General features: G+C 38.9%; 1 protein-coding gene and 1 long non-coding RNA gene across 2 annotated transcripts; one reads left to right on the forward strand and one right to left on the reverse strand.

Moving 5' to 3' along the window:
- Positions 1 to 395: 395 nt before the first annotated feature.
- Positions 396 to 25,783, reverse strand: LOC137022899 (potassium/sodium hyperpolarization-activated cyclic nucleotide-gated channel 1). Its single transcript, XM_067389367.1, has 11 exons — positions 25,740 to 25,783; positions 20,071 to 20,266; positions 19,863 to 19,964; positions 19,644 to 19,781; positions 17,231 to 17,392; positions 17,050 to 17,143; positions 16,562 to 16,689; positions 16,304 to 16,432; positions 15,943 to 16,180; positions 692 to 853; positions 396 to 454 (listed from the first exon to the last, which is right to left on the reverse strand). The coding sequence occupies exons 1-11, from the start codon at positions 25,781 to 25,783 to the stop codon at positions 396 to 398; spliced, it is 1,452 nt and encodes a 483-aa protein (XP_067245468.1).
- On the forward strand, positions 8,588 to 9,925 carry LOC137023179 (uncharacterized). The gene is made up of 3 exons (XR_010895487.1): positions 8,588 to 8,855; positions 9,016 to 9,205; positions 9,351 to 9,925. It is a non-coding gene; the product is annotated as an uncharacterized lncRNA (long non-coding RNA).
- Positions 25,784 to 27,844: the final 2,061 nt, after the last annotated feature.

Genomic DNA, 27,844 nt, shown 5'->3' on the forward strand with positions numbered 1-27,844 from the left:
CACACCAGAGGCACTCATTGGGTTTCAGATATTGTAAATAATGTGCTCACTCACAGAATCAGACATTACTGATTTTTATATCATATTTTCCATTATGAAAATGATATAATTTGGTTTGTTGGTCCGTTAACTGGGTCGATTGCTTTCACATCTCAAGCGAACCGCTTCAGAGTTCGTTTGAAAGCGTACCGAGACCACCTCTTCAAGCAGGTCTCCGTACGCTTCTTTGGTCCGCTTTTGGTGCGCACCCGAGTGCGATTGCTGCTTTCCCACCTGCCCAAACGAACCGCACCAAAGGGGCAAACGAACTCCGGTACGATTCAACTGAACTAAATGAGGCAGGTGTGAAAGCACCCTTATTCAAGATATTAAATGAAAAGCTAAAACACTACACGCTAGTCTGTCTTCTCACACACTGCTTGAAGTTGATTGACTTGGAGACACTGTTCATCACCTTCAATAAACAAAATCATTATGACATCAAAATGTTCCAGATTTGCTTCATTAATCTGTATCTGTGATCTTGTGAATGATTCATCAGTGCATGTTATTAGACTTTTTATTAGATAATTTTTTCAAGTCACATCCTACTCACTTTCTCTATGAAAATTGTTTCACTTGTAAACATGCAACATTACTGAAATCAAGATTTTATCTTGAATATCAAAGCAACTTATAATGTGAGACTTACTTTCATTTTTAAGATGTTGAGCTGCTGCCCTCAGTTTGTTCACAACAAGTGGGAACTCTTTCTCAATCTCCTGAAAATCTTGCAAGGACAGGGAGAAAAGGCTGCAGGAAGTCACAGCAGAAACCGTGGCCAACTGCCTTCCACCAAATAGGAAGCTGATCTCTGCAGAAACACAAAACTTAATAAAATGGTGAGTATGAGGCTGGTTGTTTGAAACACATTGGAATTTCACAGCAAAGATTGTCTGGCTGACCATCTGATCAATACTGCACACAAAACTGGAAAATACTTTCTTGATCTGGCAAGCTCTGTAATCTGATATGATAAGATACATAATGCTATTTCAGAAAAATGCTGGGTTTTTTTGGGTTTCTTTTTTAAATTTCTATTCCTCTCAATCACAATATAATTATTTATTTAGTTAAAAGAATGATTAAACGCAAGTTTATATGGTCAACTGCAGGCGATTTCCTAGTTTTCCCTCTCTCTTTTGGGTGCATATCATACGCTTGTCAAAATGAAACGTCAAATATTCAGTTAGTCCCATCCACAATGTTATCTTTACGACACAAAGTTGTAAAACTCATAATAGTGATTTGTGCATTTGTGGAGTTGAATTAGGGTGTACTCACACTAGGCACGGTTGCCTTGAACCGAGCGCGATTGTCGACCCCCCCACTCCCCCGCTGGCCTGCACTCACATTGCCCTTAAGGTTCTGAGGCGGAGCACGCTTACGTCATAAACGATGCAGCTTTTTGCATGGAAGAAAACGGGAAGAAATGCACTTTCGCTAAGATACTGCCTAATAGATTTATCATTTATGCCACACAGCGATTTTCTCTTGCACGTATCAGATGGTACACAAAAGTAGTAGCTGTTCCGTGTAGAGGGCTGCATTGGGTTTGGGCTCCCACGGGACCCAACACAAATCTTGCGGGAGCGGGCGGTTTTACCTTTGCTGCGGACGGGAGTGGGCGATCAGAAAATTTTGCGGGAGACCCTCGGGGAATGGTGGGATTTGACGTGTAGAAATGGAGTCAACACATGAAGTTGAGAAGAAAATTAAAGCAGGTGTTTACTTGACAAAAGCAAAGCCAGACAAGTCAGACATCGGGAAACAATTCTCAAAATTTGCGAATTTGCCAAAAGTCCCCGGATGGTCTACTATTTCTGGTAGATTTTCAAAGTGTGGATTCGTGCACACTATAGAGGCTAATATTGCCCACAACCCATTGCGCGTTGTACGAGGATTCAGTTCAGAACTACAAACACGAGTAAAAAGTGTTAAAAACTACAAAACATGGCAAATATGCACAAGCGACGCTGAGAGTGTTTGAGTGACTAATAATCAGTTCAAACTGATAAAAAATATTTATTTTAATGTTATATGTGTAATTTTTCATCTGCAAATACCAATGTGAATTTTTATAAAGATCTGATTGGCCATTAACTTTTAAATGCATCATTATGCATTAATATGTGGAGAGTTCTCCACATGAAAGACTCGTGACTGCAGATCAACATGCTGCATTTCTCTCCGATACGGTAGGAAATGAGCTAAATGAAATGTGGAGGATGTGAGATGATTGACAGGCCAGTTTACGGTGACTGGATGCGGCAGAGAGCAAAGACGCAATTGTATGACGTGATAGTATGTCCCAAAGCTTGTCTACTCTTTTGCTACACACTCAAAAGTAAGTACTTTTTGTTCACAGAAAGAGTACATACTTTTAGGGCGTAGTATAAGTAGGCGAATTGGGACGCAGCAAATGACTAAAAGTAATCTGCCATTTTGTCCGACAAAGCAGATAGGAGTTAGAAGATTAACCTCGGTGGAGTTAAACTTGAAAAATTGTGTATATTGACATCTTTCCGCGTTTTAAACAACATTGATTCTCATGTTCATTCATGTTTATTTGATGCTATAAATGGACTCGTAGTAAGAGATGATCGGTTTACGAGGCCCTTGAGCTGAGGCGCTAAAGCAATCTGTCACGACCATGGTCACAACACATTAAAGAGCCACAAAACGGTTTTTATTGTTTGAAATTCTTAAAAAAACTACAGTTTTAAAGCCGGGACTTTGTTAAATATCATAAATAACCTGCTCTGTCTTGTCTGTCGACGTGTTGTCAGTGTCCTTTTGGTTCGCGATGCATTTATCACTGCGTGTGTCGTGACAGCGCCACGGCTTGTCGGACAAAGCAACAGTAACTAAGGGGGGCGGGTCTTTGCGAAGGGTCAATTCGGCTAGGTATACATCCTCGCTAAAATATCAAGGTTAAAGTCATCATAGCTTGCGTAGTATAGACCCAGCTCCCAACCCAACTTTGAGAATAGATTAACGGCGATATTTTTTTTTATCACGTTAATGCAGCACGTTAACGCCGATAACGGCCCACCACTAGAAAAAACCCATTCAATTCGCCCAATATAGTCTAATTTGTTTGTGCTTCGCTTGTGCTGGTGCCAAAAGTTTCGTTTGTGCTGCTTCGCTTTTTAAAATATTAACCCACCTAGTTTGGGAGTCACACTTGTGCTCTTCGGGTCAAAAGTAATATATTATAGCTATACCAAAGCCTATACATTTAACAGAAATAGTAGGAGCAATGTGATTTCAAATTGAGTCTCTGTTTGCGTTCCTCATTTTCAGTGTCAGAAACAGAAAGTTGTGCAGCATCAGTCCATGTAATTCCTTCAATTAATTAGCCTACATCGAGAAAAACAACTTATTTCATTGTCTACTAAACCAAATCGAAAAAACAAATAAAGTCATTAATTTAATTCGATTTTACCTGATAATAAACAAAGACAAATAACTTTTTTTTTTCTTTCTTTTTTTTTGTATATAAGAAACTGAAAAATGAGCTTTAAGAGTTTTTTTGTATTTTTGGTTTATGGGTAACACTTATGGGTAAATTAGTTTATGCTTTAAAATTTGTTTTGAATGTTTGGGCAGCCCCTAAAATACTCATTTTAGATTTATGTGGTCAAACAACATTGAGGAATTTTTTTTTATTTCTATTTATTTTATTCTTAAAAGGCCTAAGAAAAACTTAATTATGCAACATGTTTTACTCGTTATTAGAAGCATTTTTTATAAATAATAACATAATTTGTGTTTTATTGGAAAAACCCATAATATCAGAAAACAATGGAAGGGATCGCGCCGGCGCCTCCACAGACAAGAGAAGTGTGTTGTTGTGCTCTGCACCAGATGTACATTGGCAAGAAATATATGAAACAACCAATTAGAAAAACTAACTAAAATGCAGAGCAGTAGCCTACATCAAATGAACTGCGTGATGGGACATGCAAGACATTACGAGCTGAACGGTGTTTCAGGGCGCCACTCATGCAAAACAAATATTAAAGAATAATCACATTTTCTTACCCATGAATAAAATTACGAAAAATCTAGCTTGATTTTTAATTTTTCAGTTTCTTACACAAAACGAAAAAAACAAAAATCAAATGCTTTCTTATTTCTCTTTATTTCTTTTTAAGTAAAAAAATCAAATCAGCCTACCAGGTACAAGGACCCGGACCCCAATCCAATATTGTTATTATTTCATTATTTCTTTACAAAACCAAAATGAAAAAACAAATAAGGAATTATCATCAATTAATTATGTAATCATGATCAATTATCCTTCAGGAAACACTGAATATTATATAAACCTTTTTAACAATGTTGATTTGTGTACCGGGAGTAGCTAGTAGGCCTATTTTCTGTGATGATTCCATATTTCTTTGAAATATGAAACAGTTTTTCTTGATGTTTTTGTGTGTGTGTGTGTGTGTGTGTGTGTGTGTGTGTGTGTGTTTTTTACAAACAAGTGTAAAGTTAATAAGCTAAAAGCTAACATTTCTTTAAACTTTAAGACTTAAAATAGCCTATAGGCTATTTCTGATTCTTCATTCAGGCTGATGAGGTCATTGCCTATTATTCAGTGTCTTATATTTTAAAAACCTAAGCAGCACAAATGAAACTTTTACCTGCACAAATGAAGCACAAACAAACAAGACTATTTTGGCCAAATTTGGAGCATGTGGGCGGCTGAGTGACCTGAGAATGACCTATACAAGTTATTTTGATATTTTAAAATCGAAAGCAGCACAAACGAAACTTTTACCGGCACAAACCAGCACAAACAATTGAGACTATTTTCTGTGAATTTGGAGCATGTGGGGGGGCTGGGTGACCTCAGAATGACAAATAAATATTTTTCTTGGCATTGTGAAGCACTTTGGACAACTAACGTTGTATTAAATTGGTGCTATATAAATAAAATACAAATAAAAATATATTGAAAAATGCAGATCATATGGCACATCATTATTTAAAGCAGATTCTCACGATTAAAATGAACCCAAAATCAACATAATATATTGCATTGATCACAAGATATTACTCATGGAATGATGTAACATACTTAGCTAAAAACATGTCTCTCATTTTTCCGGTATGCAGTGTGTATCCAATGTTCCCTGAACCATCCGTGTTCGTTTTCCAACGTGGAACAACATAAAACAGATATCTAATCATTTTGAAAAACTCTTAACGTGTGCTGAGAAGGGCCTCTAAACTGGAGTTTACTGCCCGTGGGCGCCATCTAGCGGCGAAAAAATGAATAGCACTATATTCAACTATACTGTATGCCAGGGGTCATCAACTATATTTGTCCAAGGGCCAGAATTTTTCTCTGCAGACACTGTAAGGGCCAGATACTCGTAATATAAAAAAAAATTCGAATGTATCCTAATATGTTATTATTTGATATACTAATTCTAATTCCAAATGTATGTTATTTTTTACATATTACCTGTACTGCAGCAAGCCACCAGGGGGCGATAGCGATATTTTAGGCTTCATATTTGTGAGGCTGTCAAGCTGTCCATCAGTGTCACATGCAGGTCGGTGGGTTGGTATTCGATTTGAAAATTTGACATTGGAATATTCGTTTTTTTTTTTTTTTTTCTTCACACGTGGGATCCCCCGCAAAACGATTCTCATTCCCCCTTGAATAAGGCCGGCGACACACTGGCTGCGTGAGCGTCTCAGCTGCGTGGCGTGTCAGTTTTTATTTCGGCTCCCATATTTAGCAGGTTGGAGTTTGCACACTGAGACGCGCGTCTCAGGCGCGCTCGAGGCACGCGGAAAACACGTGCATGCTAGAAATAGAACTGACTCGTGTTCCAGCAATGGGAGTGTTCTCTGGCTAGAGCGCAGAACAGCGGAGTTTGTATGGACCGAAGTGCATGTCTGAGCTTGTGTTTTGTTGCTTTGACATTGTGGAAAATAGAGTAATAGAAACAAAATGTATTAGCATTTTTACCCATTATTATCAATCTAAATCTCGTTTTTAATTTAACTTAATTTCGTTTTTCTTTATTTAAATTTTGTTTTTTCTTTATTTAAATTTCGTTTTTCTTTATTTAAATTTCGTTTTTTCTTTATTCAAATTTCGTTTTTCTTTATTTAAATCTACCCTTACTGTGACAATTTGTTAGTCAGAAAAATATTAGACTACCTTAAAAGTATTGCTTAATTTAACAGACCTGTGTGTGTGCGTTTTATATCACTAGTGCAGTGTCCGTTCTCGGAGCATAATCCCTGCCCGCGTGAGGTGCGCCGCTTCCCGCTCGCGCTGTTCTGACTGTAGTTTACTAAAAGTTTATTAATTCTGAATGTGTCGCGTCTCGCGTGTCCATCTATATTGCACCAAATGCGACACTGCAGTCGATTGGATGAACGTTTCTCGAAATAATAAAAATGCAAACGGACATACAGACACAGATTCCTGCCTTTATTAGAGAGAAAAATATGTTCAGCCCCTCTCTCCGAAGCTTCGAAAAGTCGATGTTCATTACTACCGAAGCTTCAAGTTCAAAAAATGGTATTCGGACCAGCCCTAAACTTTTTCCTCTTACAAGGCTATTCCTGAATTCAATATTATTCTGGGGGCCGGATGAAAATCTCTGGCGGGCCGAATTTGGCCCGTGGGCCGCCAGTTGCATGCTGTATGCTATCACCACAAAATTTGAACCAGATGCAGCTCATATATTGGACAGCATCACAAAAAAAAATTTTTTCTCCGATCTTATTGCCTTCCTGAGTTATTCCATGTCACATGAAAAAAAGAAAAATTATTGTATATATATAATGTATTTTTTGTCTTTTATCAGCAGTTTCTCAGCATGAAAATGTCCAAATGAAATGTAATTTATATTTTCTAAAAATTTAAAAAGTGTTCTATCAAATGATACCTACCTTGCTACAGTTTTGGAGTTATGAGTCTTTACTTTTGTGTATGTCAGAAAAAAAACTCTAAAAAAGCCTTCAGGTCTTAAAGGTGCCGTAGAATGGAAAATTTAATTTACCTTGGCATAGTTGAATAACAAAAGTTCAGGACATGGAAACGACATACAGTGAGTCTCAAACACTATTATTTCCTCCTTATGTAAATCTCATTTGTTTAAAAGACCTCCGAAGAACAGGCGAATCTCAACATAACACAGACTGTTACGTAACAGTCGGGATCATTAATATGTACGCCCCAATATTTGCATATGCCAGCCCATGTTCAAGGCATTAGACAAGAGCAGGCAGTATTAACGTCTGGATCTGTGCACAGCTGAATCATCAGACTAGGTAAGCAAGCAAGGACAATAGCGAAAAATGGCAGATGGAGCAATAATAACTGACATGATCCATGATATCATGATATTTTTAGTGATTTTGTAAATTGTCTTTTTAAATGTTTCATTAGCGTGTTGCTAATGTACTGTTAAATGTGGTTAAAGTTATCATTGTTTCTTACTGTATTCACGGAGACAAGAGCCGTCATTATTTTCATTATTAAACACTTGTAACGGTGGCGGCCCATCCAAAATTAATCTTTTAAATTTTTTGGGTTTTAACCAAATAAAGTTCGGGCGCCAGGTATAAAATACCAGTTACATGAAAATAAAAAAAAAACTTTACAAACAAGTATGCAGTTCAAGTGAATATATATATATTTTTAGTCAAACAATAAAGAGATTGCAATGCAATTATACCACAGATATCACATTCAACCAAAATAATAACAGCAAGAAAAAAAAACAATTCCATATATTCACGTCCTGGGTAGTAGTAACGGCAGTTTCACAGTTTCAGGTGTCCAGTTTTTCTCCACATTATAACTCCAAAATGAGTCACACAAAAAATAAAAAAAACTAAGCGAAGCAAATAATGGATTAAATAAACGACAGTTCCCAAGTTCAGAAAAAAAACAATATGCCAACAGGCGATAACGAAAGTAAAGATGTGAATGCGTGACTTTGTATATTATGTGTGTGTGCGTATTGTTGTGGTGAGTGTGTGTGTGCGGGTTGTTCTTTGTGGTGAGGCCTTCGAGAGAGTTTGGAGAGTTTTCAGAGGACGTGCATGGAGATGGAATACCTGGACTCGCTGGTATGGATTTTCCTGCCTTCTGCAGGACAACGGCACAGGTCTGCAGCTACTGTTAGGAGTAAGGCTTTGCTTTGTTTATTCGACTCGTTCGCCACGGCAGATGCGAGTCGCGTCGTCTCAGAAGAGCTGGTACGAATTATTCTGCACTCTTCTGCAGGGAAACGGCACGATCTTGCTCCGTAGCCAGTATTAGCAATAAACCTCTCGGTCTCACTCCAGTTTAGCCATGGCAGATGCTGCGATGCGTGTCACGGAAGAGCTGGAGCTGCTTCACCAGGTAAGTGGTAAGTGCATTCTGTTTCCTCTCTCGAATACTTCACACCCTGTTTACAAATTGATGTCCTTTTTATAAGTTTTCACTTAATTTTTTTTTTCCAAATATGGGCACGGATGCTGGAAGGCTCGTGGACTTCCGCACCGTCACACTCTCCCCCCCCCAGGAAAAAACAACCATGGTTGATGAAACAAACAAACCAAACAGGTGGGTTTTTTTCTTTTTCTTTTTTCTTTTAAAAACCCAAGAATTCTTCATCATCTGAGCTTTGCTGGAATAACTGCTTAAGTTTTTCCCTTTCCTGGGACTCAATCTCTTCTGAGGTTGGGTAGCATGGTTTAAGGTTACATATGTGAGCTGTACGGACGTCCTCTCCGGTTTCCTCCAGTGCTATCTGGTAATTCAGTGGGCCTAACCGTTTTAATACCCGGTAAGGGCCTTTCCACTTTGGGGCTAGTTTTGCAGTAAAGTTGTGTTGAGCGCTGGACTGGGGAAAATTTCTTAACCAGACACGACTTTTTTCCTCAAATGAGGCTTCTCTCCGGGTTTTATTGTAACTTCTGAGCTGTCTTTTTTTGGCTTTTTTACAGCACTCATCTGCTTTCAACCTCAGCTGTGCAAGATGGTGGACAACATCATAGGATGGAGTGGATGGTGATAGACATTTACCCTGGAGTAATTTATCCATGGGGCCGTGCAGTTTCCTTCCCAGTTGAAGTTCTGCCGGGGACATCCCAATGCTCTCCTGTACTGCTGAGTTCATGGCAAAACGGAGTTCAGGTAAGTACTGATCCCACTTCTTGTGGTTGTCATCCACATATGAGGCAATCATGCATTTCAGTGTTCGGTTAACTCTCTCAGTCATATTTGTTTGTGGATGATATGCTGTCGTTAGTTTTTGAGTGATGTTCCATTTTGCACACAGCTCTTTGAATATGGAGGAAACAAATTGGGTGCCACGGTCAGACAAGATGAAGTCTGGAACGCCCCACCGGGTGAGTATTTCAGTCCTGAGAATTTTTGCTATGGTTGGAGCATTAGCATTGCGCATGGGGAAGAACTCAACCCAGCGAGAGAAATAGTCCACAAAAACCAGAAGGTACTCGTGACGTTGTGTGCTGCTTGGCAAGGGCCCCATGATGTCGACACCCACCATCTTGTTGGGTTGTGACACAGAAACGGGTTGTAGTTTGCCAGCCGGTTTTTGGTTTTCACTTTTCAGTGTTTGACATTTGGTACAGCACTTAACATAATGTTTGATGTCCGTCCACATCCCTGGCCAGAAAGCAACATTGTGCAGACGTTTGTAGGTTTTATATATACCTGCATGGCCGCTTAACGGATGGGAATGGTAGTGTTTAAGAACAGCTGGTATGAGACTGCGAGGCAGGTACACTCTGTAGTGGACTTGGCCATCTGACAGGTGGGTCTTATGATACAGTTGGTCCTCTCTAACCTCATATTTGTCCTTCAAGTTTTGGTTGTTGTTGTTCTCTGCCAATGCTTTAAACACCTTTATGATTTCAGAATCTTTGTGTTGTTCCTCCCAAATCGACACAGCAGAGACTGGAAATTCAACAGCCTCTTCCTGACTAGAGTACAAGTTGCAACAAGGTAAGCTGGAAATCCTGGACAAAGCGTCAGGTGCTACATTCAGTTTGCCTTTTCGGTATTCAATGATGAAATCAAACCTTTGCAATCGTAGGGCCCATCTAATGAGACGGCTGGTGGTTTTTGGGGAACCCATGACCCACTGTAGCGCAGTATGGTCTGTGACAACAGTGAACATCTTGTGCTCCAGGTAATGCTGCCATTTTTCAAGTGCCCATACAACTGCTAGGCACTCTTTCTCAGTAGCAGAATAGTTCGATTCAGCTTTGTTAAGTGTGCGGCTTGCGTATGCAATGACTTCTTCCAGTCCTTGGTTTTTCCGTTGTGTTAATACAGCACCGAGTCCGGTATCGCTGGCATCGGTATAAACCATGAAAGGAAGTTGGAGATTTGGATGGCCCAGAATAGGAGGTGATGTGAGATGAGCCTTCAATTTTTCAAAAGCTTCTTGGCATTGAGGTGACCAATGAAAAGAATGTCCTTTCTTTTTCAGTGCATTGATGGGTTCTGCGATTTTGGAGAAGTCTGGGACAAAACGGTGATACCATCCCGCTAATCCAAGCAAGCGCTGGACCTCTTTGATGTTTCGTGGCACAGGGTAAGATCTGATAGCTTCCACTTTGGATGAATCTGCAGTGATACCATTGACACTAACAACATGTCCTAGGAATGTAATTTCTTTAAGGCAGAACTTGCTCTTTTTAAGGTTTATGGTCAAACCTGCTTCCTGCAGTCTATGGAGAACAGTTTGGAGGTCGTTGAAATGCTGAGCTACAGAGGGTGAATATATGATAATATCGTCAATGTAGACGAAACAAATGTTTCCACGTAGCTCTCCCAGTACAGTCTCCATTAATCGTTGGAATGTAGCAGGTGCATTTTTCAACCCAAAGGGCATGACATTAAAGTGGAAGAGACCGGATGGAGTGATGAATGCTGTCTTTGGCTTACTCTGGGGGTCCATAGCCACCTGCCAATAGCCGCTGTTGAGATCAATTGTTGAAAAAATGGCTGCTCCAGAGAGAGATTCAAGGATTTCAGTGATGTTGGGAAGTGGGTAAGCATCATTCTCTGTGATAGCATTGAGCTTACGGTAGTCAACACAGAATCTAAGGCTACCATCTTTCTTTGGAACAAGGACCACAGGAGAGGCCCAGCCAGAGTGTGAGGGTTCCACAATTCCTGCATTCAACATCTCCACAAGTTGCTCTTGTACCACGGCTTGCTTACCAGGGGACATGCGGTAAGGTCTCTGTTTAATGGGCACTGGGTGCTGGGTATAAATTGTGTGTTGGAGGACATCCGTACGACCTGGTTGACGAGAACACGTTTGAGGGTTGGACTCCAGAATTCCTCTCAAGGTATTTTTGTCAATAAAAGGTATGTGAGCTTCACTCACAGCACTGTCAATTAAAACTTGTACATCTGTACTGTCAAGTGGTGAGGATCGGCATACAGGTTGTGGTGGAGGGATAGTACTTAACAGGGTGAGGCTTTGGTTAAACATCTTTACATGTCCTGTCTTTTGGCGTTGAGGATTTATATCAGGAACACTGGCATTTCCTGGTTGAAAGGGATGATTTTCTTGTAGTGTGGACTTAAATGAATATTTCTGATCAATTACATTGATTTGCAGACCACTGAAGATGATGAAATCCAATCCCAGAACTACAGCATAGGCAAGAGCCTTCGGGGAAAGGACAGCAACAGGTAAAGTGAAAGTTTTGTTGTGTATATGAATTGGTAATTGAAACCATCCCAAGGGAATCTCTGCTTCACCATTAGCTAAATACAATGGACCAAGAGACCAAGGTTGGAGGCTCTCTTGCGGAGAAAACTTTTGCCACAGACTTTCATGGATCATGGTGTAGCTGGCCCCTGTGTCCACTATGGCCTTTCCAGACCAACCACCGATGCGGACTGGAACAACCAATTGTTGTGGGATGATTGGACTAGTAACAGGTTTTGGCTTTGAGGGTGACTTCTTGGCAGTGGACAACATTTTATTTGTTGTAGCAGTCACTGAATTATTCGTTGCTTGACTTCCAGACTTACGGGAATGAAATGGCCGTTGACCAGTGAAAGGATGTTGCTGTTTTGCAGGTTGATTTGATGGGTTAACGTTAGAATAAAGTGGACAACAACCAGGTGAGTGAAGTCCCTTGCATCTCCAGCATTGTACTTGAGGCTGACCAGTTGTTTTATTGGGGAGGGGTTTTTGAATGGCTTCTTGTGGTGATTTTCTGGTCATGCATCTTTCATACTGCAGTTGCTGCTCGTGGTCTTTCTCTATCTGATGTCCCAGTTTTACCAGTTCTTCCACGGTGCTCACCCGACTACGTAGCTGGCTGGCGAGGTAAGGTTTTATTTTTTTGAGAATCATATTCACCATGTCAGTTTCAGTTAAGGAAGGTTTCCATCTTCTGCAGAGAGCACGATATGTAAATGCAAAATCTCTGATGGTTTCCCTCTCACCTTGATACCTTGTGCGGACTCTTTCAGCCAGCTCGTCTTCGTAGTCTTCCGAGAGGAATGCTGAGCGGAAAGCAGTCTCGAAGTCGTTCCATGTTGTTACTGACGATCGGGCGACCTCCCACCAGTCACGTGCAGTGCCATGGAGTACGCTTCGGAAGGTTGCTAGGATGTCAGTTTCTGCAAGTGGGTGCAATGCCAAAAAGTCCTGACACCGTGTAAGGTACAGCAAAGGATCACAGTCATCAGACGGTCTTCCAAATGTGGGAAAGGTCAACTTTAAATGGTCACTTTTCCCAGCAGGTATAGGAGGACACTCTGGGACATTTTCTAGTGGTGATGGTGTGGTAAGTGTGGCGATAGGTGGTGGTTGTACCCCTTTACTTAGGTGATCAGACATTTCCTTTTCTTGTTGTTTGTCTTTCAACATGTTTGTTTGAAGTTCACTTAATTGGGTAGCCAGCTTGTCAACCTGGGTGATGCACTGGTTACATTCAGTGGAAAGCTGCTCATGATCTGTTTGAAGATTCTTATAGGTATCTCGGAGGTCTCTCTGAATTTCAACCTGAAGTTGATCCACCATAAACCGGACTTCAGCAATCAAGGTAGACTCCACTTTTTGTAACTCCTGTGAGATCATCACTTTAATGGCTTTGACAAGTTGATCTGAATCAGATGTATCAGCTTTAGTTGCAGTTAATGTGGTGAGAATTTTCTGTTGGTTGGCCTCCATTTTGGCAGTCAGGTCTCCAAGTTGTCTATCACTATGGGAAGTGGCAGTTTTTTGCTGTTGGGTGAGTTCACTCACAGCTTTCTCCTGCTGTTTCATGAAGTCAAACAGGTTGTCCCAATTACCTTGTACTTGTGTGGTAAGATGTTGTATGTCTTTTCCAGGAGTTGGAAGATAGCCAGGCAGATCATGCTGAGCTCCTGAAGATGATGGGGAAGTGTCAGGAGAGGTGCATATTTGCATGGGATCTGATCCTACTTGCCAGGTGGGAACTTGGACTGGTGGTCTGACATCTGGTGTTGGGGAGACAAAACGCACATAGGTTCCAGGCAGGGCACTGCTGGACTGAGTGGGTGTTGAATAGAAGGTGGGGACATGTGGTAGTGGGTAAACTCTTGGTTGCTGTTGTAGCAATTGTTGCTCAGGAGGCCAGACAGGGGTTGATATGTCTGGAGGTGGATCGATGTCCACAAAAGTGGTTGGAGAGGGGGTTGAAGGAGGCGTAGAAGTGGCCATGTTTGTGTTGGGTGTGTCAATGACACATGTAAAATGTTGTGTAAATAATCAATAAATGAGATGAGTGATTTGGAATGTGTGTGTGTCAGTTTGTGGGCACAAGGGGGTCAGAAAAAAAACAATGTACAGGAGTACAGTTTCAACAATTTCCCCCAATTTCACAATTTCAGCAAAAACAGAAGGTACAAAGTAGAATTTCACAATTTTTTTTTTTTCCAGTCCACAAAAAACACATCAAGTGTTTAGTTCACACTTCAACTCTTCAATTGTGTTGCAGATTCACATATACAAAAAAACCTTTTACAACTTCCTCATGAGATACTACTCCAAAAACACAACAAAATTGTTTAACATTTTTAACACCAAAGAATTTACCATAAGGTTCTGTAATTCAACACTTCACAAAAATGTAATGTTCAAGTCCCTGTTCGGGCGCCACTCTGTAACGGTGGCGGCCCATCCAAAATTAATCTTTTAAATTTTTTGGGTTTTAACCAAATAAAGTTCGGGCGCCAGGTATAAAATACCAGTTACATGAAAATAAAAAAAAAACTTTACAAACAAGTATGCAGTTCAAGTGAATATATATATATATTTTTAGTCAAACAATAAACAGATTGCAATGCAATTATACCACAGATATCACATTCAACCAAAATAATAACAGCAAGAAAAAAAAACAATTCCATATATTCACGTCCTGGGTAGTAGTAACGGCAGTTTCACAGTTTCAGGTGTCCAGTTTTTCTCCACATTATAACTCCAAAATGAGTCACACAAAAAATAAAAAAAACTAAGCGAAGCAAATAATGGATTAAATAAACGACAGTTCCCAAGTTCAGAAAAAAAACAATATGCCAACAGGCGATAACGAAAGTAAAGATGTGAATGCGTGACTTTGTATATTATGTGTGTGTGCGTATTGTTGTGGTGAGTGTGTGTGTGCGGGTTGTTCTTTGTGGTGAGGCCTTCGAGAGAGTTTGGAGAGTTTTCAGAGGACGTGCATGGAGATGGAATACCTGGACTCGCTGGTATGGATTTTCCTGCCTTCTGCAGGACAACGGCACAGGTCTGCAGCTACTGTTGGGAGTAAGGCTTTGCTTTGTTTATTCGACTCGTTCGCCACGGCAGATGCGAGTCGCGTCGTCTCAGAAGAGCTGGTACGAATTATTCTGCACTCTTCTGCAGGGAAACGGCACGATCTTGCTCCGTAGCCAGTATTAGCAATAAACCTCTCGGTCTCACTCCAGTTTAGCCATGGCAGATGCTGCGATGCGTGTCACGGAAGAGCTGGAGCTGCTTCACCAGGTAAGTGGTAAGTGCATTCTGTTTCCTCTCTCGAATACTTCACACCCTGTTTACAAATTGATGTCCTTTTTATAAGTTTTCACTTAATTTTTTTTTTCCAAATATGGGCACGGATGCTGGAAGGCTCGTGGACTTCCGCACCGTCACACACTTGCAGTCTGTATAATGCATAAACACTACTTAAATCTGTTCAACAGTGTAGCATTAGCCGTTAGCCACGGAGCACAGCCTCAAACTCATTCAGAATCAAATGTAAACATCCGATGCATGCATGCAGTATGCATGACGAAAATTTTGTAAAGATCCATTTGAGGGTTATATTAGCTGTGTGAACTTTGTTTATACACTGTATTATAGTCGAGAGCCTGGGGGGCAGGGAGTGCGAGGATTTAAAGGGGCCGCACGCTAAATCGGTGCATAGTTAATGATGCCCCAAAATAGGCAGTTAAAAAAATAAAAAAAAATAAATCTATGGGGTATTTTGAGCTGAAACGTCAGACACATTCAGGGGACACCTTAGACTTATATTACATTTTGTGAAAGAACGGTCTACGGCACCTTTAAATCATGGCAACGTGTTGTTGTTTTTTTACTTTAACTCAAAAAAATTAAAGCAATTTCAGCTTTCTTTTAGTTATATGAGTTGTGAGATTCAACTTGATTTTAAATCAGTTTTAATGTAATTTTGAACTTGAAACTGCCGCGCTATATTTTTTATTGACAATTTGGCATGAAGTTTTCGTACTCTACACTTTGCCCACCCTGTTTTATGAAGGCCCAACCCACTTGAACATTTCTGGCCGCTAATGTGGGGCCACGCTTTATGCAGTTACTCTACACAAGAGCTGAATCACACAACTGTAAGTTTCTCATACATCACCTCCAAAGTGATCTCCATCACACAGCTCCATGAAGAAAGATTCATTCTTCACCAGCACCCGTCCATAGTCAATGAAGAACATGTGGTCAGCTGCAGCATTCTGATGAATGATGATGTCACCTGCATTGAAGAGCTCATTCTCTAACTTCATCAAGATGGCCTCCGTGAATTCACTGTTAAGCTTCATAAACATGGAGCCTTTGTTCAGCAGGTTGAAAAATATTTCCTCCATAACATCCTTTGAAACAGAAAACACAGCACTATTAAATATTTCTATTAAAAAAATAATAATTTGAGTAAACTTGTGTATGTTATCTGATTTTTGCTTTCTAGGTTTATATTTTTTAAGTTAATTAGAAACCTTTCTGAGCCGTTTTGACAAGCCAAGGATGTTCTCCTTATCCCACTGCCATTTGTACTGGGCAGTGGTACGTTGGCGCAACATTCTGGGAAGCTTTTGGAACATTGGGGAGGATAGTAGCTGGTTCATCTGAAATATTCATATATCATGGCATAATATTATCAGAGCCGCCTTGTATTTATTTGTTGAATAAACAAAATTAACAAATTTAAACCAACAGCTTTAACTTAAAACTTATAACTTTACTTTAAAATTCACCTTTATCTTGTATGCAGTGCCAGTCACAGACATGCATCCAATTGCACTGATCAAGCAATAACCAAATGCAAGACACATTATAAATCCAATCACCATACTAACAAGAGCTAGCCACTGTTCATCCACACCTAAAAAACAAAAGGGAATCACTCAAGGTAAATTACATTTATTATTTATTTATTTTTATTTTTTTCATTTTCTTCAATGGTATTTGAAGAAAAGGCAAAACCTGATAACACAATGCTTGGGTGCCATGCTTTTCTTCTTTCATTTGGCAGATGGAAATCAGATGTATGATCACTCAAAAGTAACAGCACTTAATAGATTGATAATAGATTCACAGGTTTTGAAAAAGTAAAAGTGATGCTGGCAAACGCCACTGATTAAAGTGTTTTTAGGAAAAACATTTTCTGCACCAAAGACTGATTATTAGATAGATTATCTTTTCTTAAAATGGATTAATGTTGAAAGAATGCTGCGTGGCATACGTCTTGGTGTGTGAATTGATTCAGTTGATCTCCAGGCCATTTGAGAGAAAGCTCTGAAGGAAGCATGGGTGTATTTTTCCCCGATCGATTTATTCTGCAAAATGTAACAGATAAAAAGGAAGACATGTTGAACACACCATGTCAATAAATGCCTGAATAACCAATAAAAAATGAGACGTACCACAATTTTCTCTTGTACAACCCAGCAGTCTTGGGGAAACTCTTCCATTACAGATAGGAAGTACTGAACACAAGTGTTCCAGTGCCAAATGAGGACCATCATCAGGAAAACAAAGAAAACCCTGAATAACTTCTTGACTACTTCGAGCTGTATATCGGAGACCTAAAATGACAGATAAAATAACAAAGTCTCCACAGAACAATAATGGTGTACAAAATACAACCAAAATACAACAGTAATGTTTCTCTGTTGGTTTGTCGTGTTATGACAGGTAAGGAAAAATATTAGAAAATACCACAAAAATATCTACTGAATTATGAGTTTGTCAATTAGAGGTAAAAATCCTTTCATCTTAAATTTAAATTTTTTTTTTTTTTTTTTTTTTAAATCTCCAAAAAGCACTGACCCTCTTCTTATTAAATACTATTTTAGCCTTTTTTGTGGGGGTTCCTTAGAGGTTCTTCAAATCACTGTTTTTTTTTTCTTTTCTGAATTCTTTAAATCAGGGGTACTCAACAGGTGACCCGCAGGCCACATCCGGCCCATCAGCATTAAATTTGTGGCCCGCATCATGCTACAAATAAATGTTTTTTTTACATTTGCGTTCAAAATTACTGTGAATATTACTTCATTTTATTTTACATGTACACTAGGGTAGGCAGTGCTTCCCACAGATTTGAAATATACTTCCGGTTGTAGCCTGGTGAAAAATCCTCCTATTACCCACGGCACAAAAATGGTCTACTACATGTGACAAACAAATAATGTGTGATTTTTAACATTATTTTTATTCATTTAATTTTAATTACATAGCATACTATTACATTTAATTACATACTAATATTTTGCATTATTATGCATTGTAAGTTATGCAAAATTTCAGCATTTAAATGGTTCTCCTTCTCCTATGTTCTACTTGCTGTCATATAGTGTCTCTCTCAGTGAATGGGACACAGATTTTACTAGTAAAATTTATATAATGAATAATATGTGTGTCAAATAGTGTTCTTAGTCTTTTCTTCCGGTGGGGGTGACTACAGTAATTTATTATGAATTAAATACAATTTTTTTGTGTAACCAAAATACCAATAATGCCCAAAAGAAAAAAAAAAAACGTAGCGTGTGACTTTTAATTATAAACAAGCCTGAAATACACTGGGATTCTTATTTTGAAATGTCTGTACTATTGCAGGCTGATCCTTCAGATACTTACAACCATATGAAACATTTTATATAAACGTCATAAAGTTGACATTGTAATAATTCATCAACTTGAGTTCAACTTGAGTTGTTAGCGCAAATAAACAGTTCTGATGCACACATAACGAGAAGGTACGAAACGACGTCATCATCAGAGAACGCACATAGTGTACGTGTGCAGCACAGTTTTTCTAACCGCAAAGAACAATATAGACTGAAGGCACTTTGCACACGCACATTGAATAGTTGAAGAACGTGAGTGTGAGGGGATTAAAAGATACCAGCAACTCTATTTTAAATGAGTACAAAGACATTTTATTGTAACTATTTGAGTAAAAAGGCTAGACAAGCATAAACCTCTCTAGTGCGCATGTGTCGAGCACTTGTGTTCGTGAACACTATCAAAGGCTCGAGACTGTGCACTCAAATAAAAAAACGATCCATCATGTAATGCAGTTGACATTCCTCAAACTTTGCAGTGTGTAAGTTGCCAATAGTCCTCTTAGCAGCATTAAAAACAAAACTTATATTCTTAATGTCAATGTGCTATAAACAGAAAGCAAGCAGAGAGTTCTCCCATTACAGATCTGTCACATGATTGAGCTAAAGGAGAATATCTTCTTCATCATGTTTACAACATTGGTTATAATTATAGAATTCATGAGATAAAAAAAAAAGGATTCTGACCAATAATAATACAAATAATAAAACCTTTGAGTGACCCTGAGTATAAATATGTGCTATAAAAAGTGTTAAAAAGGTGCAATGGAGAAAAGACTATAAAAAAAGTGCAATGTTTTAAGTAGGCCTAAATAAAAGTCTTACGATCCAAGGTATAATTTGTGGCCCGTTGCATGTCAAGTGGTTAAAATGCAGCCCTCTTGGCCTCCGAACTTGAGTACCCCTGCTTTAAATCATCAAATCATAAATCATTTTCTCAAAAAGTAGAGAAAATTATTTTTAAGCATTTGCAGTAGCATTTTACATTGTTTCAAAGCATTTTTATAGAAAACATTGCCGTAATAATATCTTCAATTTCATGTCATCATTTAGCAGTTAATTTAGGTCTTGATTTATTTATTAGTTTTCTCCAGGTGAGCAAACCAAAGGGCGACAGTGGCAAGGAAAGTTCTCCTCTGGCTGTACAGCAAGAACATATTGCCATTGATATTTTCTTGCATTAACATGACGATGAGTGAGTGCTGAAACTTACATTTTCCAATTCAAAGCAGAATCTCAGAAGCTTTGAAACACGGAGTAAACGGATCAGACTGAGAACCCTCACAAACATAAGCATCCGCACCATCTTCGAAGCCACCAGTGAAATAGTGTCAGCTTCATAAAAATGCTCCTGTGGTAAATTGATTGTACTGTAAGATATTTCTCTACAATTTGATCAGTGTGAGTGATATTAAATTAAAAATAAAATTACCACAATAATAATGATAATGTCGACCGGAAATGCAGCCACCACATCAGGAATAAACCAAGACCTGAAATAATCCTTTCTTAGTCGTTTTGGATCAAGGATGGCCTAGACAGAAACAGGATGGTATTGTATCCATTTTAACAGTATTTTAGAAAGGTGAAGCCATAAATAATTAATATTACACTACAAGACAATAAAGGCACGTTCTTACCTGACCGTCTTCATTGAAAGTACCCATTCGAAAATTCAAGCCAACATCAATACAAAACATGACATCTGAGAATACATTGAAGGCCACCCAGTATTTGTGGGCACTATCATGCATATCTTCAGAAAATGCCATGTCTAGAGGAATTGTTATAAGGTTCACGATAGTTAAGACCACCATAAACACAAGATAGTAATGCCTGAAAGACAGAAAAAAAGCAAATGTTAGCATTTCCTTTTAGATGACCTGTGATGGCATTAATGATACATATGAAGACATTACATGCTCATGACAACATATTTATTTATTTAAATACTGATAATGCCATAGTAGACTTTTGGTGTGTTCAAGTCCTCCTGGGAAGTTCGTATTTACAAGGTGGGATGTTTACGATGGCAGGTGCTTTCAAGTCACTTTCGTCTGAGTAAGATAATTTATTTTTAAATATCGCAACACCAATCACGTAGCAATGTCAAATTGAACATCTGCTCGATCAAATGCCGTAACATTATGTTACTATAAAATGGATCATTTTCTGAAAAGAAATGCTGATTTCCCCTCTTCTGGTCTATGTATCCCTGCCTCTGCTGAATTATTTGCAAATAACATGGTACATAATCAAAGTATCATTAGTAGCACTGTAAAAACATTTATTTGCATTTATATGTTATAAATGTATTTTCAATTGCAAAAAAATGTGGTTACACTTTTTTACAGTGCCGTTGTTACATTGTAATTGCTTAATTAAGTATTGAGTACTATTAACTAACTACATGTACTTACTATAGAGTTACAGTTAGGGACAGGGTTTTGTTTAGGGTTAATTACTTGTAATTATGCATCATTTACTGTTACTACTATAGTAAGTACATGTAGTAACGTGTAATTACGGCACTGTAAAATAAAAAAGTGGTTCCAAAAATCTGAATGTGAAATATGTATTTTATTTAATTTTATTAAGCAGGCATGTGATTGGAAAACTGGAGGAAAAAAAGAAATATCTAATCATTGCAAAACATACTAATATTCCAAAAATGTACACTATTGTACTGTAAAATAATAATAAAAAAAAGATTTATAATAATCAAAGTATATAATACAATATACATTACCACTCAAAAGACTGGGATTGGTAAGATTCTTTGTAAAAAAATAAATAAAATAAAAATCTACTTTGATCAATTTAATGCATCCTTGCTGAATAAAAGTATTTATAAAAATAAAATAAAAAACTTACTGACCCCAAACGTTTGAACAGTAGTGTATGTTACAAAAGCTTTCTGTTTCAGATAAATGCTGTTCATTTGAACTTTCAATTCATCAAAGAATCATGAAAAAACAGTGTTTTGATCTGCCTGCATTGACACCATTGTATACGAACTGAACTGAGCTGGATGATGACATCACTCTTTACTCCAGTGCTGATGTAGACAAAGTAACTAAATTAATAACTATTGTTTCTTACATTGGAATGAATCGGTACTGAATTTACTTATTGATGCTGACACCATTTTCTTCTAGAGCTGCTGTGCAGCCAAAATTATATACCAGTTATCACTGTAAAGCTGCTTTGACACAATCTGCATTGTAAAAAGCGCTATATAAATAAAGGTGACTTCACTGTTTTCAACATTGATAATAATCAGCATTGTTTCTTGAACAGCAAATCAACATATTAAAATGATTTCTGAAGGATCATGTGACACTGAAGACTGGGGTAATGATGTTGAAAATCTTTGATCACAGGAATAAATTACATTTTACAATATACTCTCATCGAAAAAAGCTATTTTAAATTGTAATAATATTTCACAATATTGCTGTTTTTACTGTATTTTGGATCAAATAAATGCAGCTTTGGTGAGCATAAGAGACTTCTTTTAAAAATATCGAAAAATCTTACAGATACCAAACTTTTGAACAGTATGCCTATGTTAAAGCCTAATAAAAGTGTTAAGAGTTTGTTATTATTATTATTAAAGGTGCTAGGTTTGGGTGATGTCCCCTAAATTGGCAGTTGACGATGTTTACAGTAAAACATCGTGATGGACGATGATATCGTAGGGGGTGGGGGGGTGTATTTTAATTTTTCGTTCTTATATAATTATTATTCATTATTTTACGTATGATCACACCAGAGCCATGGCTCTGGATCACACCGGTGTGATTAGAACGTTCAGTGCAGTGCATCACGTGATCAATTGCCAAATTCAAATGTGCGCATCCATCTCTGGTGCAGCACTTTTCATATATCACAAATATGCAGTGTTTTCAACCACATAATGTTTATTTTAGGTTTCGGATGTTTAAATACATATAAGATGTTGTGAATCCAACAGAACCTGCGGCACAAACTAACATGGCGACGCCCATAACGTGTATAGCTCAACTAACGCAATCATTATAATGTTGTTTAAACAGCAAAACACATCCACTTTCACATATTTGACAATCGGAATATATGATATTTCATGTTATAGTTAACAAATTGAATAGTTAAAGTGAATATTTTGAATAAAAAAGGAAAACTGAAATAAAAGCAGAACATCAGTCATACAGCGCTGCGGTGTGTGACGTGACAAGCAATGACGCGTCACCATGGAAACAATAAAGTGATACGTTTTAAATAACGGTCGCCTTGAAAAACTCACGCTTGGGGGTCAGCCAGAACATTTTAAACTTACGTGCGAAAGGGTTATTTTATTTCCCAACTCATCCGGGCTTTCCAATAGGTTGCACGTGAGGGGAATAAAAGGGGCGGGGCGGGGCGTGGCATCACGATGGACGATGATATCGGCACAACCCTAAAAGGTGCCCTAGATTCAAAAGCTGAATTTACCTCGGCATAGTTAAATAACAAGAGTTCAGTACATGGAAATTACATACAGTGAGTCTCAAACTTCAATGTTTCCTCCTCCTTATATAAATCTCATTTGTTTAAAAGACCTCCGAAGAACAGGCGAATCTCAGCATAACACTGACTGTTACGTAAAAGTCGGGATCATTAATATGTACGCCCCCAATATTTGCATATGCCAGCCCATGATCGAGGCATTACGCAAGGGCAGCCAGTATTAACGTCTGGATGTGCAGAGCTGAATCATCAGACTGGGTAAGCAAGCAAGGACAATAGCAAAAAATGGCAGATGGAGCAATAATAACTGACATGATTCATGATAACATCATATTTTTAGTGATATTTGTAAATTGTCTTTCTAAATGTTTTGTTAGCATGTTGCTAATGTACTATTAAATGTGGTTAAAGTTACCATAATTTCTTACTGTATTCACGGAGACAAGAGCCGTCGCTATTTTCATTTTTAAACACTTGCAGTCTGTATAATGCATAAACAACTTCATTCTTTATAAATCTCTCCAACATTAGCCTTAGCCGTTAGCCACGGAGCATAGCCTCAAACTCAATCAGAATCAATGTAAACATCAAAATAAACACTGTACTCACATGATTAGACATGCTGCATGACGAACACTTTGTAAAGATCCATTTTGAGGGTTATATTAGCTGTTTGAACATTTTTTATGTTGTTTAACCCTTTCGAGCGTGAGTTTAAAATATTCTAACTGTCCCCCAGAGTGAGTTTTTAAGGCGACCGTTATTTTAGAACGTTTGCCTTTAATGTTTCCATAGCGACGCGTCTTGCTTGCCACGAGCGCTGAGCGCAGGTACAATAACACTGTATGACAGATGGATCGCTATTATTTTGTTTTTCCTTGTTTATTTAAAATATTCACATACTTGCTTACCATGTCATCAACTATCTGATATTCCGATCCTCAAATATGTGTAAGTGCGTGTGTTTTGTCGTTTAAAAGCCTTTATAAACGATCTTTATCTTGATCTATAATGCGAGATGGGCGCCGCCATTTTAGTTTGCCCCGCAGTTCACAGAGTACTGTCAGTAGGATTTACAGCAGGTGAATTCATCCATTTCTCCCAAAATATAAGCAAGTAAGTGGCTGGTGAACTGGAAGAATAATAGAGTCAACTTTATAGTTACTTAGGCCCATTATGTGTGTCTGATATGAATAAATGTCAGCAAATTGTATTTGAATGGATTGTTATTGTTCCTTCCACTGATGTCTGACATCAGTGTGTATTTTATAAACTCTAAATATATTGTTTTAATGGTGCTTATGCGTATTTAAATGTCTGAAACCTTAAAAGAAACGTTATGAGGCTGAAAACACTGCATAGTTGTGATATATGACTAAAGCTGTGCGCGTCCGTCTCGCAGCCAGGGCGCGAAAGCACAGTTTGAATCTGGCAGTTATGTGATGTCACTGAACGTTCGAAATCCCATATGTGGGACCATATGCCCAGGGGCACTGAAATAAAAATCCCATACGTGGGACTGTACCGCTCAAAGGGTTAAGGCAAGCGCAAGCTCTTGGGGCGTGGAGCACGAGAATTAAAGGGCCACATACCCTGAATCAGCTCATTTCTAATTATGCCCCAAAATAGGCAGTTAAAAAAAATGAATTAAAAAAAATCTATGGGGTATTTTGAGCTGAAACTTCACAGACACATTCAGGGGACACCTTAGACTTATATTACATCTTTAAAAAAAAAAATTCTAGGGCACCTTTAACAACAATAATAAATTGTTATCATTATTATTTTATTTTTTTGTATGTTATTTTACAGAACGGTAAAATTACAATACTAACATTTATGGATGTCAATTTTTTTCATTCAAACGTTGAACCACAAGCTTTTATTTTGGCGGAAAACAACAGGGAGGCCTTTATGTTTGTTGTCAACAGATTTATAAACAATTCTCATTAATAATTTTATAAGATGTTTGCCACACGTTGCGTTCCCATGCAAATTATAAGCGAATCAAACACACAGCACTTGCAGAGAAGCATTTACTGTGTGAATGGAAACTGAATGCCATGTTTTATTCCGAAACATGCACAGCGTCAGACTATATTTCTGTAAAAATTTAAAAGAAGTTACCGGGAATCTGTTGAGTAAAACACCATTTCAGCGCCGATTTTACACGCATTTAACGCTTTGAACCCTGGCGAACATGCTGAAGGATGTCCACCAGATGGAGCCGCGAGTGATGAATTCGTGCGTGAAATAAATGTATTAGAAAACGTAACATTTTGCTAATTATTTAGTAATAAAGGCCATTTCGTGATTTCAATCATTATAGTAACCAGCTAAAATCCCCGAATAAGATGTTAAAATATATAACGTTTTATATATATATATATATATATATATATATATATATATATATATATATATGTCAAATATGGCTGTCAAAATAACGTGTTAATTTCGATTAATTAATCTGAGAAAAAATAATGCGTAAAAAAAAAAAAACGCAGATTAATCCATTCTGTATTGACCTTTGAACCTGGAGCCGTTCTAGCCACCATTCGACTGTAAAATGAAGGAGGGAGATGACTGCTGCACTGACGGACACAACGAGCAGAGCTCCTCCCTCGTGTGCGCGAGTTCTCTGTCTTCAAAGTAAGCACCGTCTTTCTGCACTCTCTCTACCTCACACATAATAATCTAAATCAATTGACACAATGCTAAAAGTTCATAAGACCGAATCCATGTTTCACAAGGCGCATTCGGAGAATGTTTTTCCTGAATAACCGATGGGTGTGAATAGTGCTCAAAAGAACATCACCTCATCTTCTCTGACAGGTGCCCTGCTTGTGCAGCTGAGGCCATCCTTAAAAATATTTTTGTTTGCTGTAACCCGACCGACCCTGTCAATTTAGGACCGACTCAAATTTTTATTTTTTTTTTGCTTTAAGTCCGACCGACTTGCCGGTTGTACATTTGCGTTAAGACCGACCAATTTATTTTTTTTACTCTTCAAACAACTAATACAAAAGCAATAAAATAATATTAATTATATTTTAGTTAGTATTGTAAATGTATAAATAGCCTAGGCCTACATACAAACGAAGGCTACGTTCTTTCTTTTAAATAAAAACCGTCATCTATGTTTACACTATTGGTTAACGGATGTCACACTATGGCCGGTGCGTTCGCTTAGTCTCAACCCGTTGAGAGACAAGACGTGCTGACAGATAAAATAATTACATGATTGTGATAGCCTACGTATATTTCTCTGATTTCTTCAAGCCGTCGTATTTACCATGTTTACTATGGTAATAGCGCGCATAGTCTTGGTGATCAGAATCCACATCGGATCACAAACATAAGTTATTTAAAACACTTGCTGCTGTCTGAAAGTGAGTTTTGAGCTAAAATGATTTTAAAAGTCTTTAAACCCCGGAAGTGACAGTGGAAACGCGACTGGCCCTGGCATGCACTAGCATGCCTGCTTTAGGCCCGATAGTGCAGTAGGGGTAAAATCTTTGCGTGGCAGGGGCAGCTGCCACTGAGACCTGCCACTCGACCTGTCACAGATAAACGCGCCTGTCATTCGACCTGCCACGGCTATCCACGCCTGCCTCGCGACCTGCCATGGATATACGCGCCTGTCACTCGACCTGCCACGGATAAACTCGCCTGTCACTCGACCTGCCACGGCTATACCCGGCTGCCCCGCGACCTGCCACGGCTATACCCGGTTGCGCCGCGACCTGCCACGGCCATACCCGGCTGCTCCGCGACCACGCAGGACAGAAATGAAAATAAAAACCACTTGAACTGAAATAAAAGACCAAAAATAAGTCCATTACATAACATAAGAAACAGTTGGCCTATGATTAAACATAAAAAGTTGTTCTGATGATTATTAAAAATAATAATCAAAATTAGCCTTTGCCAGTGTAAGCTATAATAATCATGGGGTGTGGTTGTTTGGTGTGGGGTGTGAGAATGGGAGTTTCGAAATTGCAGTAAAACACACTCTGTCCAGTTGATTCGCCGATGATTGCCCCTTCTGTAAATAATGTACTTATACTTAAATATAGGCCCAGCTACATTTATCTAGCCTATGTGTTAAAAACTACCCCATCCCATCCCCCCATTCGCTTCTCAGAAAGATCTTCAAGGTTCACCAGCCGTCAGGTGCCGTCACCCTTCCCCCCAAGTTTACCTATGTCACCTTTTGTAACCTCGAGTACCCTGAAAGCTAGTTCCCATTCAGTCGGTCATGTTCGACGTACGTCGGACAGACCGACGAATAGGAATCTCGATAGAGAGGCCAATCTACTTCGAGTGTAACTAAAACGAGCCAATGCACATTGGCATGCAATCATATGCATCAGCTGCTCGCCTCGCAGCGCGGGTATATAATGAGCAGCAGGTGCGTTGCATCTTCAGCTTTTCGCTTCGGAGCCGAACGGTGTTTGTTCCTGTTCTCTGCAAGCGAGTGTCTGCTAGAAGACGAGTCAAGCTTTTTGGTTGAACTTCTCTTTCTAGATTCGCGTCTTTTTAAAGACGACATCCTACTTGTGTTTCTGGATGCGATCGTTCCTGTCCTCAATGACGGCCACGATCACCGTTTCGCATGTCTGGGCGCGTGCTGAAATGATGTTCGTGGGTGTTCATGTTTTCATATGAGAACATGATCACGTCGACACGCCGGTCGTGACTCTTTTTTCTCCGGGAAGCTTGAGTCCCCTCTGTTGTTGGCCAGCTGCCGCTTGTGTGTAAAAGCACAGCCGCGGGTCTGCCCGACACTCTGGGAGACCGTGGAGATCAACGAGAGCAAACCTCTCGCTCCTCTGCGTGTCGTGTGCCGTCGAGCTGCCGGGCTGCAGCGCGGGTTGTCACGGCAACCCAGCGCTCGCTTGGCGCTCTAGATGCGCGGTT

This window comes from Chanodichthys erythropterus, chromosome 7, assembly GCF_024489055.1.
Source record: "Chanodichthys erythropterus isolate Z2021 chromosome 7, ASM2448905v1, whole genome shotgun sequence".
NCBI lineage: Eukaryota > Metazoa > Chordata > Actinopteri > Cypriniformes > Xenocyprididae > Chanodichthys > Chanodichthys erythropterus.